General features: G+C 44.3%; 1 protein-coding gene across 2 annotated transcripts in view; it reads right to left on the bottom strand.

Annotated features, from left to right (window-relative positions):
• Nucleotides 1-14408, bottom strand: part of SALL4 (spalt like transcription factor 4) — a 40411-nt gene extending 26003 nt beyond the window's left edge. The window contains exon 1 of one of the 2 annotated variants that reach the window (XM_053250924.1): nt 14239-14408. In XM_053250924.1, the coding sequence (XP_053106899.1) occupies nt 14239-14311 (73 nt within the window). In that variant the 5' untranslated portion in view covers nt 14312-14408. Of the gene's footprint in view, nt 1-13683; nt 14074-14238 lie in introns of those variants that run through there. The other variant, XM_053250926.1, reaches the window with a different exon arrangement.
• Nucleotides 14409-18883: the final 4475 nt, after the last annotated feature.

The following is an 18883-nucleotide window of genomic DNA, read 5'->3' as shown; positions in this document are numbered from 1 at the left end:
TATAGAGAGTTTAAGCGTCATTTTTTAAACTGCTGCATCTTAGCCACTTTCTGTACCAGATCTGAAAAGGTGGTGCCTCCTAGTTGATGCCTGCATGTTCTGAAAGGCATGTCTGCCTTTCAGGCAGACAGGGCAGACAATTAAAATTTTATCACCATCCAAATATTCAGCGCTTATAATCAATGTTGCCTCTAATTTTTCTCATCTGTGTGTGGAAAGAGTTTTGTTCTGGGTGGCAGTATCAAGGCAGTGTGTGCGCACATGCGGTCAGAATGGAGTCTTCCTGATTCAACCTGAGCGGGATCTAAAATTAACTGAGTAGACATCAAAAAACTCATGTGCGCATGCACATGTGTACACCTTAGAGGGAACACTGCTTATAATGTTAGAATGCTGAAACAACTCCCCCATCTTAATTACATTAACAGAACTGTGACAAAAGGAAAGGTTCTTTGGTAGGAGTTTTCTCCACCATAGAAGCTCTCCGTGTAATTGGAGGATAAATTTTCCTTTCCATTTTGATCAGTATTCTTTTGGAGGTTGCAGTAGTATCTCAAGCTTTGTTTGACAGAAGTTACTATCCATGCCTCTCCAGACTAATAGCATTGTAGGCCAATATAACTGACTTTCAACTCACAGAATACCACCCTCACTTTAGTAGCACAGATCTCTTTTTCTTTTTTTGACAACACAATTAAGGGATTTCAAGTCTGCACACTTGGCAATACTCCACTCAGCCCAACAGAGCAATCAGGATCCAAACTGCAAAGTTTTCAAAGTTTTCTTTTGACTGAAGTTCTATCACATTACCTACCAAATAATATAATCATGTGAGTTCAAACCACAAGATAGAACTTTCTGATGTTGAACACCAAACACTTCGTAAAACCTTCAACTAAGATAAAGTTACACTCCCCCTCCCCACCTGAAAAACACAATTAAATGAAATTAGTGGATTCAGTAATAGTGGCAATGTGATCCCACCTCATGACTACTCAGTAGTGAATGACACAAGAAGAAGCAGGCAATTTGTGTTCACTTTAAATCTGTACTTCACTTTTTTCTTTTCACCCCCAACCCCATAATTGTTACAAACAACAAATGCTTTAACAACTGTGTCAAAAACTACAGATTCTCTTCCCAGAAATTTCCCATAAACCTCACAGTTCTCCTGCTTGATTTAATTTCCTTCTAGATGGTGTTATCAGCAAAACTAGCTGGGCTGGGCACAGAGCATCTGCGCCTCCGGCCGGCCCCCGCACCACCACTGCTTCCCTCCACCCCTCACCAGCACACCCAGCTTTCTGGCCACTTCTCCCTGCCCTACTGCACTTTCTGGCAGGCCGACCCACTTACGCTCCCCAAAAAACCCCACCTGCTTCTCACCCCCACCCTGAGGTTTCTGGCTGGCCCGCTTCTTCTCTGCCCCACCCCCTGCACTTTCTGGCTGGCCAGAAAGCCAGCCCGCCTCCTCCTCCTGCCCACTCCTGGTAGCGGCCACCTCCTGCTCCCACCAGCTGGGCCAGCCCGCCTCCTCCTCCTGCCCACTCCCGGTAGCGGCCACCTCCTGCTCCCACCGGCTGGCCGGGCCGGCCGCCACCACCATTATCTTCCTGTCCCATTCACTATCCCCCAGGCAGCTGCTCACAAACTCTTGTGAGAGCTGCCACACATGGGATTAGCGACGGGTACATTTAGTAGAATTATATGGATAGATAGTGATAGGCCTTTAGCCAATCTGACTGAAATAGTAGGCCTTAACCCTCTGAACTGTACATTTTAACCATATATAGTGACTCATACTCTGCTTTATGAGCCCCCTAGAGCAAAAAGCCCCCCCCCCCGCAACTCCTTTCCAGGATAGAAACCTATAGAAGCCCTTGTTCCTCCTTCCTTCACTCAGGCTTTGAGCAGCAGCCCTCCCCACACCTTTCCAGGGCCTGTTCTCTGGCTACAGTTGCTATGAGCTCTTCTGGCCTTGGCTTTTCTTCTGCTTTTAATAAAGTTGTGCCATGTGACCCTAAAGAGCTTGTAACCCATCTGCAGATAGTCCTTCCCCCAGAAATCCACTACTTGTCACTGGTTCCTCCATTAATAGTAGAAACGTATCCTGCCTTTTTCGGGCTGAGACCCAGAAGAATGTGGGGGCCATGGTGGTGGGGGTGGGGGGGAGAGACCACTCACTTCAGCCAATCAAGACATTTCTCATGCATTTTGCTATTGTATTCAATTCATGGTTTATCCAAACTACGGTTTAAACATGTGAACCTGAACTTTCCCACATACCATGGTTTGAAGCTGGTCGCAAATCAGTGCGGCTATTCTCAAATGCAGCAAAAATCTGGCTAGGGAGGCCCAATTTTCGCTGTGCGTGAGAACCGCCAGGAGCTGCGTGGTTCCCGGCAGCAGCTCAGCAGCAAGCCCACCTAAATACCCTCCCCCTTCAATGAGATTAATGGAGAGAGTGCTCCATTAGCCCTATTTTCCTGGTTGTGTGTCTGCTGTGGCTGCTTGCAGCCATGACGGACACACTTGGGGTGGGCGGGGAGAGGGGATCCCAGAAATGCACCACCCACTTGCATGGTGCATTACTGGTGCTCCAGGGGCACGGCAGCACCTCCCTTTGCCCAACCCCCAGAGTGCCCAAACGAGCCACAGCTGGGTGAGGGAGCAAAGCCCCTGCTTGTCTGGGTGGGCAATCCACCCGTAATCCACCCGCCCAGGGAGAAGCCACCAATCATCTGTGGGGAGGTAAGCACTTTTGGGCTTCCTCCCCACAAAACAGGGTAACCCCTCCCACTTGATTGTGGGAAGAGCTTCAGTTTCTGCTAACTGCAGTTTGCTGTTATGTCTCTGAGTTCAAACTGAAAAACCACAGCTAAGGCAATTGTTTTGCTTCAAGAAGGCTCCTGCACCATCAACATTGAGAATACTATATTTACCCAAATCCTAGTCTAGGTTTTTCCCAAGTTTTTATGCTAGAAGTTGTGGGGTTGTCTTAAATTCAGAATCCTCTTCCGTTTGGGTCAATGCAGGTATAACCTGCAGTTTTTTCAATGGATTGTCTTAAATCCAGAGTCTTATATTCAGGTAAATATGGTAAGTTGAGGAAGAATCCCAAGCAAATGGGAAAGAAGAGCAGCTTCAAACTGTGACCTGCCTACTGTACATTAGGAAGCTAAAACCATGGTGTACATTCTTAACCAAGTCTAGTAAAACCAATAGTTTTATGTTAGACCTGAATCCCAAGCTCTCTGTGGGGAATACGTGCCACTGATCATCATGTCAAGGGGCATGCCCCCGCCCACAACTTCCAATAAACTTCCAAATGCAACCCTTTACTTTCTGCACCTTCTGTGGGAGAAAATGAATGTAACCAGAGTATGCATGAACCCCTTCCTCCAAAATCAGCACAATTGCCTTTTCCCGTAAGAGTATCTCAGGCTGCTTTGTGCAATGTATTTTGGAATATGCTTGCTTCAGTCACTAATAGCATCCAGCTGACAAGAGCATGTGGAGTCTTACCATACCTATGGAAACATGGGCTTGCAGAGAGGTGGCAAATATTAATCTCACTAATTGGCTGGGCATTCTGGGAGGTCATTCACACAGTCAAAAGCTGCATTCTACCTGGGTTTAGCCATGTGTGTTCCCAGTTTTCAGTTGTGTGGAAGCAACGTAGGAGGAAAAGCTGGGTAGCTTTTCTACCTACCTTGCTCCCACACAATCACTTCTACCCAGGTTTTCCTCTAAACTTGCTTCCACACAACTGAAAATTGAGAGCACACAAGCTCCCAAACCTAGGTAGAACACAGCTTTTCATCATGTGAATGACCTCTGGGACTGCATGCAGCTGCACTGGCCACACAGGGACCCAATTCATACCATGTTTCTCAACACTAAGTCACAGTTTGGCAGCCAGAAGTACTCTGTAGACTTGCATGTTCTTTCCCCTTCCTCTGTAGTTTCAGCCTCTGGATTAAGAGGCATCTACTTAAGTGGCACAGCGGGCAAATGCCTGACTAACAAGTAGAAGGTTGTGGTTGCCGGTCTGAATCCCCACTCGTACTATATCGGGCAGCAGCGATATAGGAAGATGCTGAAAAGCATCATTTCATACTGCATGGGAGGAGGCAATGGGAAACCCCTCCTGTATTCTACCAAAGAAAACCGCAGGGCTCTGTGGGCGTCAGGAGTTGAAATCGACTTGATGGCACACTTTACCGTTACTTTACACTTACAACAGTTCAGATGTCCTAGTAAAGAACTGTTCTTGCTAACCAGGAAATGGAGGAGATAATTCATACGAGCTACTATGAATATTTTATACTGCTCTTCAACCAATGTTCTCAAAGCGGGTTACATATAAAAATAAATACATAAATAAGATGGCCCCTTGTCTCCAAAGGGCCCACAACCTAAAAAGAAGCACAAGGCAGATACCAGCAACAGCCACTGGAGGGGTGCTGTGCTGGGGCTGTAGAGGGCCAGCTGCTCTCTCCCCTGCTAAATATAAAATGATCACCACTTTAAAGGTATCTCTTTGCTCAGTTAACACTGGGAGGAAGAGGAAAAACATAAAACACTTCAATCAAGTTTCTCTGTTAGCACACACTTTGTAACAGGGAGAGCATCAGGTAGACATAATTAGATGTGCACCTAAGGATCCCTCCCCCGAAAGTCTTCCACGTCATTCTATTCCTCTACCACCCCATTACCGATTGGAAAGGATCTTCATGGAGTCAGGCACAAGATGTACTAGACATTAGCAACTTTCCAAGGTCAGTCACACAATCAAATGAGGAGGCTATTCTCACGATCGATGGGCTAAAGGAGACCCAGTCCCCACAGCCCCTACTGGCTCCGTGATGGAGCTGGTAACTGTATGGAGGGCCGGAGTGCTCGTGTGTGGGGAAAGCAGGTTAAGCCCGCTCTCTCCACCAAACCCTCCTTAGCTCTCCACACTGCTCGTCTGAAGAGCCTCCCTGTGTTCTACCCAGGTTTGAGAGCTGTGTGTGCTCCCAGTTTTCGGTTATGTGGAAACAAGGTAGGCGGAAAGCCTGGGTAGCTTTTTCTCCTACCTTGCTTCCACACAACCAAAAATTGGGAGAGCACACAGCTCCCAAACCCGGATAGAACACAGTGTTTGATGGTGTGAATGACCTCTATCTCTCTCACCTTTGAAGGTTAATGGAAGAAGTAGTTGACCAAGTCAAAGGTTCCGTTTGCTTTATTTTTACATTTCTCCCTTTCTTCCAAGGAGCCCAGAGGTGTACATAGATATATTTAGCTTTGCAACAACTCTATGAAGTAGGTTAGGCTAAGGCTCAGAGTCACCCAGTGAGCTTCATGGCTGAACGGGGATTTCCCTGATCCTCCTGGTTGAACACTCTCTAACTAACCACTACACAACGCCGGCATCCTTCATGCATAACAGATCTCACCACAGGGTGCCGAGATGACTTTGAGTGTTCTCCAAGATGGTAAAAAAGAGAACCCTCAAAAGCGATCTCTTACTCTAGATCCATCCACTGAGGCCACTGCAGTGAACACATTCCCGACAGTGGCTGGCACAGATGCTCCATGCAAGGTGGAGGATGTGTGTAGATGTACATGCTGTGCCCCATATGGCAGCCCTGCAACATGCAAGTCGAGTTTAGCTTGAAGAATCAGAGTTAAAAATGAGTTTTGTATATATATTTTTAAAATCCATCTAGTCACCCAACCATCTATCCACAAATTTCTACAGATTAAGCCAGGGCTGAGTTACATTGTCTTTTGGATTGAGCAAGTCCCCCTTGACCTAATGCAGCCAAAATGATGACGGGGTAATAAAGTGTGGCTGGGGAATGAGCCAGAAACCTCATAAATGGATGGGCAAGTAGAATGACTGTCTGAATGAGGGTTGAGAGTGAAGAGAAGAAGCCCCAGAACTCAACGAGGCTATTCCCACAATCCCTGGAAAGCGGGCTAAGGGAGCTCAGCCCACTTTCCAGGGATCGTGGGAACCACTGGGCTTGCAGGTGAGCCCGGTGCTCCCAAGGCAGCTAGCCCACCTAATTCCCCCTCCCCTTAAATAAGGTTAATGGAGTCCAAGTGCTCCTTTAATCTCATTTGGTTGCTCGTGTGTCATTGCAAGGCACGGCAACACACAAGTAGATGGGAGGCTGCAAACAGCCTCCTGGCTGCGCTCACGTGGCATCCTAGAATTTCCAGGGGCCACACGGCCCCCAATCCCCGCAGCTCCCACCGGCTCCATGACGGAGCCGGCAGTCATGTGGGCAGCCGATCTGGCTGCCCAGGGCTGCCTTTTGATTGACTGCGGGGAGAGCGGGCTAAGCCCACTCTTCCCGCAGACCCGGAAGAAGCTCTTCTCACTGATCGTGAGAAAAGCTTCCACAAGTCACAGGATAGGAACATTGGAAGCTGCCATATACCGAGTCAGACCATTGGTCTATCTAGCTCAGTATTGTTCCCCAGTCTTTACAGATACAACTGCCAAGGGGCTACTTAAGATCAACATGTCCTGAGGGGAAGGAGGTATGAGGAAGAGCACCCAGGCCAGGGGAGGACAGATTATCAGCTCCTGAAGGGCCCAGCACTGGTCTGAGAGAACTGTTTTTATCCTTTTGTAACCACTTGCTGATTTTTAAAGTTCTTAACCACTTTGAATGCCAAGGCAGAAAAGCAGTACTGTATATAATGTAGTAGAGAAACAACAGGTAGTTTGTGCAAAGGATATTTCCTCATTTTATAAGCTGCCACAGCTCTAAATCATCAACAATACATGCATTTTGTATACTGTGAACTGCATAATTCGAATATTTATCAAGCAGCATTATCAAGAATCAGCGGCTTTAAAACCGGCTTAAAAAAATCACACACTATTACTCCAACATACGTGAGATGCTTTCAAGCAGGGGCTCTGAACCTTAGGTCCCCAGATGCTACAACTCCCATCATCCTCAGCCACAGTGGTAAAGGACGATAGGCATTGCAGTCCAACAAGATCTGGGGAACAGAGATTGGGAACCTCTGCTTTAAAGTCTCCACTGTTAAGCTAGCACCTCTAGGAATTAGATCCATTTTACAGTTTGTGACTGAAAAGTCATGTGCCCAAGCTCAACCCTCACATTGTGAATCGATAGCAGAGAACCCAGACTTCTCCAAGAGATTTTAAGCTCCATCCAGCACAGGATGAAGATCAGGTTTTGCCAACCCCTTCCCCAGATTACAGGAATGTCCTTATCAACCTCTCATAAAACTTACTGAATAACTAGGACACAGTACATCCAGCAGGCAGCATGACAGTCAGATGGATGGAAAGAAACTCCTAAGGCGTTGATGATGAAATTTTTCTTAAATGAGGCTCCACACAATTGGAAAACTTGGTATGGAGTCCAAACCTATGACGTTTTCCCACAAGGTGCTCCAATAACCTGGTTTAATTTACTCAAGTGTCTGGTAGTGTTGGAATGAGTAAATTAGTTTCAAGACTTTTCAGACTTTCTTAATCACTCTAATCAGGGTAATTGTAGTCTTGTTTTTTAAAAAGCCTAACAACTCATGAATTCCTAAATAGGCCAGTTCATGGTAAATAAAAATAGGGCACGAACAAGCCAATTTATTATTTCTCTGTGTAAACCACCCTGAGCCATTTTTGGAAGGGCACTATAGAAATCGAATAAATAAATAAATTGTAGGGCACAATTTATTAATTATTATTTTACATTTTATATCCCACTCTTGGAAGAGCGGGATATAAAATGTAAAATTAAAAGAACAGATTAAAGGAGCCTAGAGCAGTGAACTACATACTTAAATTTCTCCACACAACAACCCTGTGAAGTAGGTTAGGCTGAGAGAGAAGTGACTTGCCCAGAGTCACCGAGCAAGTTTCATGGCCGAATGGGGATTTGAACTCGGGTCTCCCTGGTCCTAGTCAGTCAAGCATATTATGCCGCAGTCCTAAACACATTTATTAGGGAGGAAGCCCCATTTAATGCGGTGGGGCTTATTCCCCAAATCCCCAAGTAGGCAGACATAGGATTGCACTGTTAAGCAACATTAACAGTGAAGATATTTCAGGTCACTGAAATTAACAGCACTCCATGAGGCTTAATTTTGACTGGATGGTGTCCATTTCCTCTTGCATGTCAATATACACGCTTCTTTGCGACCTCCAAACCCTCCATAACGCAATATGCTTGCTCCAAAGGGCAATACTGCCAAAACACAATCATTGGGGTGTGTTTCCAATTCCAAAGGTTTAAATTGCTATTAAAGTTTGTAGTGGTCATCCAGGATCATATTCTTTTGCCACTCACTATTTGTCTGCCTTCACAAAACAAACTTTTCCCATCAGCCCACAAAAGATCCAAATGAACGTCTTTCACCAGGGCTATTCACTTCTTTCGTCTAGATATTTCACCTCGTGTTCCATTAACAGGAAAAAGCTTAGGATTTTTGCTTCTTTTTTTGGTTAAACATTTCCAATATTAAACCAGGACTGCAGATAATACCATTAGATAATCATAAAGCTGGATCAATACCAATTAGTCACACATGTGGGCCAGCACAAACCTTTGTGTTCAACTGTAATAAAAAGCTAAACATGAGAGAGGCTTTGATTTCAGTAGTCAATTAATGCACAAATCAAGCTGTCCCAGCAGTTTGTGCACATCACATCACATATGAAACAACAACCTGCATTTAAAAGTCTTGCACAGAGTTAGACGACAAATTAAATTTTGGTCAGAGTTATGCATTGTAAACCAAAACACAGAAACCAGTGCTGAGCACACTTACTTGAGTAGGTGTTCTTAGGGATGTATTTTCTATTCCCTGTTAACAATTTGAAATTTTTTCCAAGTCCTTCTAAAACCAAGTTTACAAGTCACCTTAAAGACTGGCCTTTTTACTTGCTTGTTGAGACACAAAACCTCAGCACCAATGCTATGAAACACTACACTTAGGATGCTTGACATATTATGGTAAAGGCAGGCTATTTATGCAATTGTGACCCTACAGAGTTAAAATGAAATACTTCCATTATTATTAGAGTCAGCTTGACCAGGGATTTACATGCCAGGTGGTATAGAAATATGATAAACACACTTTTAAAAAAAACAACACCAAGACAAAGAACAATGTTTAACAAAAACAGAGCAACACCCAATATGTTATCTATGCAAAAGCTAGCCATTATTCGCCCATCCCAGTATTATTGGCCAATGCTGCATTCCTGCCAGAAGCATCACTTTATAGCACATCTGCCTAAACTATGCAAAATATTGCAAGATCTATAAAGCAGCTCTTACTTTGTGATCTAATGCAAGTTAAAGATCAAAAGGACAGAGAAAGAGATAACGATTGAATTGTTTCCCCCTACTGCTCACATCCCCCACACCATGCACAACTAAAGGGGGGCAGATATCCCCATATTTTACTTTTGTAACAGCTCACACCCGGGAAGAGGGGGGCGGGGAGAGAGAGAGAGAGAGAGCCCTCTTGCTTCTACCTTAGCCAGGGTCCATTTCTTCTTCCACACTCAATTACTTCCACCGGCAAGTCCCTTCAACTATAAACAAGGCAGTTCCAGACCACACTTAACACTAGGACAGTGTTTAAGACCAAGCTAAACAGCAGAAAACCCTGCTGCCAAGGTCAATTGCATGAGAGTCCTAATTGTAAGCTTGACATCAACTTACCACCCACAGCAGGCAGGAGGAGGCAAAGGTTAGAGCAGCAGCTCTGTCAAAACGTCACAAGCTGCCGAGTTTAGCAGAAGCGGCCCAATCACTACAACCAATATAGTGTTTCACTTGCATTTCGAGAGAGGAGGAAGAACAAGGCGTCGCACTCTGCACCCCACCCTGCCCTACGCCTGGCTTATCCCCATTGCAGATCAATATAAAGGTAGATCTTGGTCAGACTTCTCAGACATTAGCTCACTTACAACTCCTCTAGCCATCATAAGAACTGTTTAGCTGATTTCCAAACACTATGTTTATGATCAATGGAGGTTTCCAAAGGTCTCTCTTACCAGGAGAGGCTTATTTTGCTTAATCCTTTCCATTTCTGTTAGTTGTTTTTTTTCTAAAGGCAATTTTGTGGCATTTATTGATATTCATTTAGCAGGAGAGCATTCTTGATGTGGGAGATGGAGAATATCACATATAAGATTACATTATAAACCAATCTGAATAAGAGACTCCAGTTATGGTTCTGGAAAAATAATTTTGCTTTGTTTTTTAAAGTTAGGTTTACATTGCATTTTAAGACAAATAATTTGAGCCAATTGCTGTTAAGTACAACAGCTACACCCTTGCAGGGGGGAGGGAGAATGCTAGTTTTTTGGTATGTACTTATTGTTCCCAAGTGACCACCTGCTATTTTTTTGACCTGTTAATTGATCACAAGATTAGCAGTAACATTTTTTCTAAAGAACAGAGGACATGTTTTTCAGATTGCTTTGCAAATTTTTTGCCTGAGTTTCATTCCCTAAAGCTAGAAGATAAAATGCTTGGCTTGACTATTATGCCTTATTGCCATGCATACCTGAGCTCTCTACGGCCAAAATGATAAATCATTCTCACAGGAATTGTCTAATTAAAGTTCTACCTTCTTTACATTTTGAAAATGCTAATTTGAAAAACCTGGGTTGCTTCTCAGGATTATAATTCTCAAGCCATGTGCACACGTTTGGAAGAAGCGGTTTCAACATCTAGCCACCCATTGTGATGCTTATCACAGGGGAAGGAGTTGGCTATGTTTTTAAAATTAGATTAAGACATATCCCATAATACTAAAGAAAATTGAAGACAACTAACTCATTGCCCCATAATTTGGGAAATCCCCCAGTTCTCTGATTTAGTGGGTTTCATGGTGTCTTTCATGCAGGCATGACTGAGCAAGGTTCACTTCATTAGGCTGGCATGCCTCAGGTTTGGACCAGGCTGGTCTTTCTGTCTGTCTTTGATACAGTTTGCTCCTGCATGCTGTACAGGCCTTTGCATTCAGAGCCTAAATGCTCTGCTTTTTTAGGCTCTGAATGCAAAGAGCAAGATTACGTTTAACTTAAGAAAATGAAGAATCCCCTCCCAGCTATAGCTATACTGCTATAGCTGGGAGGAGATTCTGCATTTTCTTACTCAAGTTAAAGGTTATGAAGTTTACTTGGGCAAGTTGCTCTTAGCCTGTCCTACCTCACAGGGATGTTGTGAGGCTAAATAAAGGAAGGCATGATGCAAGTTTAACCAACTACAGCACCATCTTAAAGGCAATATGTTGCATTTGATTATGTGGACTCTTAATTCACATATTTATATACCACCCTAAACTCTTGCCTAAATAGTTCTGCCCTGCTGATTTTTGTAGTCTCTAAGGTGCCACAAGACCCTTTGTTGTAACAGACTAACACAGCTACTCTAACATGCCTGCCAACATGTCCCTGCTTTCTCAAGCACCTGAATAGGAAAACAGGGGACATGTTGGCAAATATGCTCCAAAAGACAAGAAATTAAATGGCCGGCCACAGGGGTACAGATCCCCTTCAAAGCACTTGAATCCCACCCCCATCATACCAAATAACCCATATTTTTCTCCCCCTCCAAAAAAGCTTTCCCTCTCCCTCTCTCTCCAAAAGATTTAAGTGAGGAGTCACTCCCCAAGCTTTCCCTCTGCCTGCACCCGGCAGACAACAGAACTTCCAAACATCTCTCATACAGACACAGGATGGACCAAGATCTGCCTAGCCTTAACACGACAACAGCATCAGGAGCTAATTCGCTGTTGAACAGATTTGTTCCAGCAGGCATCCCGAGAGCTAAGAAGCGAGGGTGTCCACGTCCATTTAATGCACGCCACAATCCAGGAAGAAAAAGCCATAAACGCACAAGATCCATCCCCAAAGACAAAACTGCATTTTCCAGATCGATACTCAACGCAGCCAACGGCCCCTGGGTGGCGCAGGAGAGCAACTGAACCGTCCCATAGACACACGAAAAGTTACTTGCAAACAATTTCAGCACGATTGAGGAGTGTTTTTTTAATACATTGATGAAACACTCAAAGAGTTCTTGTAATACTCCCCTCCCCCGTCCTTTACTAGTTAAGGCGCTCCGCAGCATGTGGTGTGTGTAGTAACGTTAAAGACTTATTTGCGCAAATTGATGCATTTCTCTCTCTCACACACTTTTAAAAGTCATCAAACAAGGAATATCTGGAAGCTTGGTGCCTGCAGTGTAAATACACGTACGCAAATTTAAGTACTTTTCCTATTTATCCCCGCTCCCGCCTCGGAGCACGCAACTTCAAGGGAGTTATTAACCCTTTTGTTTCAAGGCAGCCTCTCCGGCAGCGGGAGGAGATTTACATGTGGAAACATCACCTCCAACCCCCCCGCCCCGCCATCCAAACCATATGCACAAAGGAAAAACAGTCATGCATTAAACATAGGATTTATTGCCTTCTGGCCAGCTTGCCGTTTTCTTAAATCACCATTAACTGGACTCAACAATTGCACATTTGGGCTCCAAAAGGGGGGGGAGCCCCCACCTCCTGGAGGGCTGGAAACAGAATCCCTCTCCTAAACATACATTGTTATCGGCTATTTCCATCAATTGTGGGGGAAAGTTTATTCTGGGATTTCTCTTTTGATTACAGAGTCCAGCCTATCCTTAATTTAATTTAAAAAAAAAAATCAGTGTTAAGTTCTCGTCTCATTCTCTTCCCCCCTCTTCAATTTATCCCTAAGAAAATAAACAGCGTTTTAAAGATATCTATGCGAGGGGCAACTGAAGTCAGATAAAATATGCCCAACGCCTCTCGAGGTTCAGGATTGAATTTGTTATGAAATCCTAAAATCCAGGTTTGGTCTCCTAAACGCTTCACATTTGCAAAGTTCAGGATTGTCGCGATAAACACCAAGGGCTCAAAGGTCACCCCCCCCCCGATATTTTATTCTATTCCCCCACCCTGAAAAGAGTGTCTCAAATGCAACTTTCCAGAACACACATAACGCCAACCACTTCGATTTGCTACCGAAGAGGAAGCTCCTCAAAGTCATCACATCATCCAGGAATTCCAAGCTCTCTCTAGTTTATATTCTAGCGAGTTCTGCAACATCAACTGCTCTCCTTTGAACCCTCTCCTCCCCCAATAATAATATCGACATCAATGAGATCTGGACAGGGAGAGCCAGCAGTTTCTTCTTGGATATAAATATGAAAAGAGAGTAATCAAAGATCAGCAAGGAAAAGAAAAAAAGAGGAGGAGAGGAGTGAGGGAAATAAAGCCAGCAGCGAGCTTGGGAAGATTTTAAAAGATCTCCCCCCTCTCTCTCTCCACCCTCCCACCCCTAACACACCATATTAGCTCACCGGAGTTATTTTAGGAAGTCGGAAATCAAAGATGGCTGGAGGTCAAGCTACAAAAGGTCCCGAGCGATTGCGATCTCTCTCTCGCCACAAAGATAGTGCAAAGTTGGTGGGGGTTTTTGGTTAAGAAGGGGAAGAGAAAAGAGGAAGCACCCCTTCCAAATAACGAAACAGACTAAAAGATTGGGGAGGGGGGTGTCGTTTTTTATTCCATTACAAAAGGTGATCCACAGCGTTTCTTTCGCCTGCCCCCTTCCTCCCTCCCCGAAATATTTCTCCAAGTGCGGAAAGTTTAGGGAGTTACCTTCTAGCAACGTCCATTGGAATTAGGAGAAGATTGTCCCACGCGAGGCAAAAAGGATGCTAAAGAGATTCTGGAACCAGTATACAATAAACTTTTTCGAGGTGGGGGGGATTGGAGGAGGAGAGTCACATAAGGGGACGATCTGGAGTTTTAAAATTAACATGGATTGGGAGTCCTGTTTCCCACCCCCCCACCCCCCAAATAAAAAGTGATTGGTAGGCAAATCCAGCATGGACCAGCGAAGGATGGAAAAAGAAAGAAAGAAACCTTACAAGTTAACTAAAAAATAAAATAAGCACACGCTATCCGATTTGATCCAACAATCATGAGGAATAAGACGCTCGGGGGAATAAAAGTGGTCCAGATACTGAAGGGTTCCGTTTGGCACTGAATTGCAAAGAAGAACCCTAGAGTGTAAAGGGGGTGGGTGGGGGAAAAAGAAGAAGCCACGCACACAAAAGCAACCCCCCCGCCCCGGGCCCGTCCGATTCCCTACTTGATTTCTTTTGCCCATCAATTAAAGTTGGTAATTGACCAGGGCTCGCTCGGTCTTACCATTTGCTACATCCCGGGGTTGCTGCTCGTCCGAATTGATGTGCTGGGGCTTCGCCTGCTTGCGCCTCGACATGGTGCACACGCATCGGGAGCAAAATAGTAGCAATTATTTTCTTCTTCTTCTTCACAACAAATTCCTAGAGTTGGGAAATTACTCCCATTGACCGGAATGCGCATGTCAGAGTAATTATGATTATCAATAATGCATTGCGATTTATCATGGGTCCCTGACAGCTGATTGGCCTGAGTCCAAGAGCTCACAGATTATTCAAATAAGGTCCATTGATCAGGGTGCAGAAGGGGACGCTGGGCGTTGTAGTCTCCTCGCTCTCTCGGGCTGCTGTTCTCGTACATGTGATTGAAGTGTGTCCGCTGAATACACATGCACACGCACACACACGAGAGTTTAGTGCAGTATTTTCTACTGCCTGATTGGAGTATTTCTCTCTTTAAGGTAGGGAGCGGGGCAAGAGGCGTAAATGCGTCGAATTCACCTTTGAAAACAAACAACCGGGCAGTCTGGTTTTTCCAGGGCTATCAGGAGAGAACAATACCTTGGTTATCTTACCTTTTTAATTTCAATTGTCTTCTGCCTGTTTTAAGGAGTTACTTTTAAAAAACAAAGTATCCAGAGAAACATCATGCAGTAGATAAGCTCAATTCTTCATTCGCCATTAGATCAGAAAGAAACATTCCTCTGCCCCAATGATGCATCTTTATAGTCTGATTCTCTGCACGTCTGCACAGAAGGAAGTCGGCGCAGCCCAGTTCTGTACGTGTGTATCTGGAAGTTACACGTGTCTGAGTTCAAGGGACGATTTACTCTAGAGGAAGTTATCCAGAGGAACCATGAGGAATGAATAGGAGTAGGTTTTATCTGGGTACAGATTTTCTATATTTTCTATATTTATTTAAAAGGACCTGCCTCCCTGCCTTGGTGCTGCTGGCACTGTAACGTTAAAACTACTCCAGTTGTAAATAGGTACTCAGGAAAAAAGCTGAGTGGGATTTATGAGTACACTAGCTTAGATTTTAGGAGTGCAGTAAAGTTTCTGGGTGTGACATGAATTGTCTCCTTTACTAAGCAGGGTCCACCTTGGTTTTCATTTGAATGGGAGACTACATATGTGAGGGATTCCCCTTAGGGGATGGGGCTACTCGGGGAAGAGAGCTTTTTCCAAGTCCCCTCCTGGGTTCCAAGGTTCCAGATAAAATGACAGGGATGAGAGAGACTCCTGCCTGAAGCTTTCAAGAATTTGCTGTCAGGCTGTATAGACATCAGCTGCACAACTTTGGCCCTCCAGCTGTTGTTGGACTACAACCCCCATCATCCCACTGTGGCTGGGGATGATGGGAGTTGTAGTCCAACAACAGCTGGAGGGCCAAATTTGTGCAGCCCTGGTGTATGGACAAGACTGAGCTAGATGGACCAATGGTCCGACTCAGTATAAGACACCTTCCTATGTTGCTACCCACCTTGCTGAAACAAAATTGGCCTACACTTCTGGTCTGTGCTTGGATGAATGACCACCCATGATCCCCAAATATGATGTCTGGAGTTCAGTGATGGAAGAAATGTTGGATACACATGCAATCATTTCGTAGAACTACATGGTAGCATGTGCTGTGTTTTGAGCCCAGCTGGTTTATTGTTTATATATTTACACTTGTATCCCACTCTTCCTCCAAGAAGCCCAGAGTGGTGTATTATGTTTATTGTCACAACAACCCTGTGAGGTAGATTAGGCTGAGAGATAAGTGACTGGCCCAGAGTCAGCCAGTGAGTTTCATAGCTGAACGGGGATTTGAACTTGGGTCTCCCCAGTCCTAGTCCAACATTCTGGCTCAGTTTACACAGAGAGAAGCAAAAATAGTAAGCATTTATATTCTACTTTTTCAGTGCCCAAGTTGCTCAACATACATTCTGTCATTAAACCTTACAACAACCCTTTAAGGTAAGCAGGTCGATTATACGATATCCCATACTGTAGAGCACGGAAGATGGATGTGAAACTGAGAAATTAGTGATGCCTAAGGTCACCCATTGAGTTCATGGCTGAGGCAAGTTCATAGCTCACACCCATCCCTCATGTGTCACATATTTGTTTGGTATGTGACATACATAAGTTAGGGTGGCCACCTTTCCCCCCTAGCCAGGCTCCTGTATTATTATTATTATTTTGCATTTATATCCCGCTCTTCCTCCAAGGAGCCCAGAGCGGTGTACTACATACTTAAGTTTCTCCTCACAACAACCCTGTGAAGTAGGTTAGGCTGAGAGAGAAGTGACTGGCCCAAAGTCACCCAGCTAGTATTATGGCTGAATGGGGATTTGAACTCGGGTCTCCCCCAGTCCTAGTCCAGCACTCTAACCACTACACCACGCTGGCTCCTAATTTATCAATTTATATGTACATTTATCAATTGTGTTATGAGTAGAAATTAAACAGCTTCGATTTTTTCTGGCACTGTGGGGAAAGCTTCTCCTTCCTTCAGTACAGCTGTTAAAAGATATACAACCCTGCAGGTAGGATATGTAGTCCTACAAACTATTCCTCTTCAAGCATAACTGATTTTAATGGTTTTGTTTTAATGGTAAACCGTCCTGAGCCATTTTGGAAGGGCGGTATAAAAATCAAATAAATAAATAATAACGTGGCTCATACTTTGACAGCCAACAGCAAATACTCTTTGGAGTTGGACTTTGGAGGTGGGTCCAAACCCTCCCTCTGCCACTGCCTCATTCAATGAGCAAGTCACAAAACTGAAATAATCGTGTGATTACACTTGTTGAGGTTTGGAGTGTGTGCAAAATACAGAGGTGGTAAGGCACTACAGTGTGTGTGTATGATTGTATGTATGTGTGTGCATGTATATATATGTATGTGTTTGTGTGTTTGTGTGTGTGAGTGTTATATATATATATATATATATATATATATATATATATATATATATATATGCTACATGCTAGATAATACATTTTGTTTGCACAAGACCATGCCACTATAAATACATTATTCTCTAATGCTCAAAAGTACTTTTCGTGCCTAGATTGCAGTCCAAATTAACCTTCCACCCTGAACTATTTCCCCTCTACTTGCAACTTCACTTTTATACTTGGATATAGACTAGATTCCCCCATGATAAACACAAGATGGTGATCGGGAAAATGCTGCGCCTCCACTCCTTGTCTACAGCAAGGAAAGCTGGTCATTTAAACATGCACCATTCATAATTCATATGCTGCATATGTCCCAGGGACATTTGACCTCGCGCATTTTGTTCAATTATAGCTACACGCTTGCTATCCATTGTAAAGTCCTTGGAGTAAGAGCATTTACTTCCACTACATAGTCCATCAGATAGTGTGGTTTCCTTTAAAGATGGCTGACGGAATCAAGAAATAAGGCTTTATTAGTAAGAAGAGTATCCTGAATAGATTCTGACTATTGATGTTGCATGCCTGTGACGCCACGGGCATGCAACTTCTATAGTCGGAACTGCACACACGCACAGTTTGGCCAGCCAGCAAGAGAGAAAGAGAGGCATGCTGGCCGGCCGGAGAGGCGAGGCCCAGCCCAGCCACAGCGCCTGCCGCTGCACGGGGGCAAATATAAGAAGCAGTGGCAGGGCAAGGGCAGAGGTGGTGGCGGCGGGGCAGGGGCAGTCCGGTCTGCTTGACCTTTGAGCATAGGGACATTTGTCCCTGTTTGTCCAATGGGCGGGAGGCCCATAACACAGTATTGTATTAATCCCTGCTAAATGATCAAATAGGCACCTTTTGAAAGTGGTGATCCTCTTTATTTAGCTGGGGGAGAGCCACTGGCCGTATCCAACCCCAGCACAGCATCCCTCCAGTGGCTATTGCTGGTGTCTATCTTTTGTTTCTTGTTTAGATCTTGAGCCCTTTGGGGACAGGCAGCCATTTTCATTTCTTTATTTTTATTTCTTTTTGTAAACTGCTTAGGGAAACTTTCTTGAAATGTGACATATAAATGTTCATCATAGTAGTAATAGGAGTAGTAATAAATACCAACAAAGCCATAATCAGACTGGATTGCATTTCAATTCCTTTCACACACACACCTCTAAAAAAATATACCCCTCATTTTACATTGGTACATATCAACCAGGATAAAATATTGGAAATCCACATAACTTTGTGGATAACACCAAAGAATAGCGATCTTTGTTACATTTGAAAGAAGGTGCTGGTAGGAGGACATTCCTAACTGGCCAGAGGTGGGGCCAGTTCTCTCTCACTGGACAATCTGCCACATTTGGACAACATCCAGCAGATTTAGTTTTTTGGCAGCTCCCCACACTCAGGTACAGGAGAAGATTCCAGCCTCTCTACACCTTCTCCGGGTAAATCCATAGGTTGATCTGCAGGAAAATCAGGGGTGGCAGGAGTAAGCTCTGGTTCATCAGAAGGAGGAAAGGTTGGTGCACTTGGGTCAAGAGTGCTATCCACCATGTGTTCTGAATGTGGTAGAGGGGCATAGTATAGATGATGATGATCATCTGAAGAGTTGGAGTCAGTGTCTGACTCGTTAGAGCTAGGATATACAGTACTTCTATGGTGTCTTGATTTCTTGTGTGATTTATTGGTGACTGAAGCTTGTCCTGTGGTAAAAAAGAG

Source organism: Hemicordylus capensis, chromosome 4, assembly GCF_027244095.1.
Source record: "Hemicordylus capensis ecotype Gifberg chromosome 4, rHemCap1.1.pri, whole genome shotgun sequence".
Lineage (NCBI taxonomy): Eukaryota > Metazoa > Chordata > Lepidosauria > Squamata > Cordylidae > Hemicordylus > Hemicordylus capensis.
This window is presented reverse-complemented; position numbering and strand designations above follow the sequence as displayed.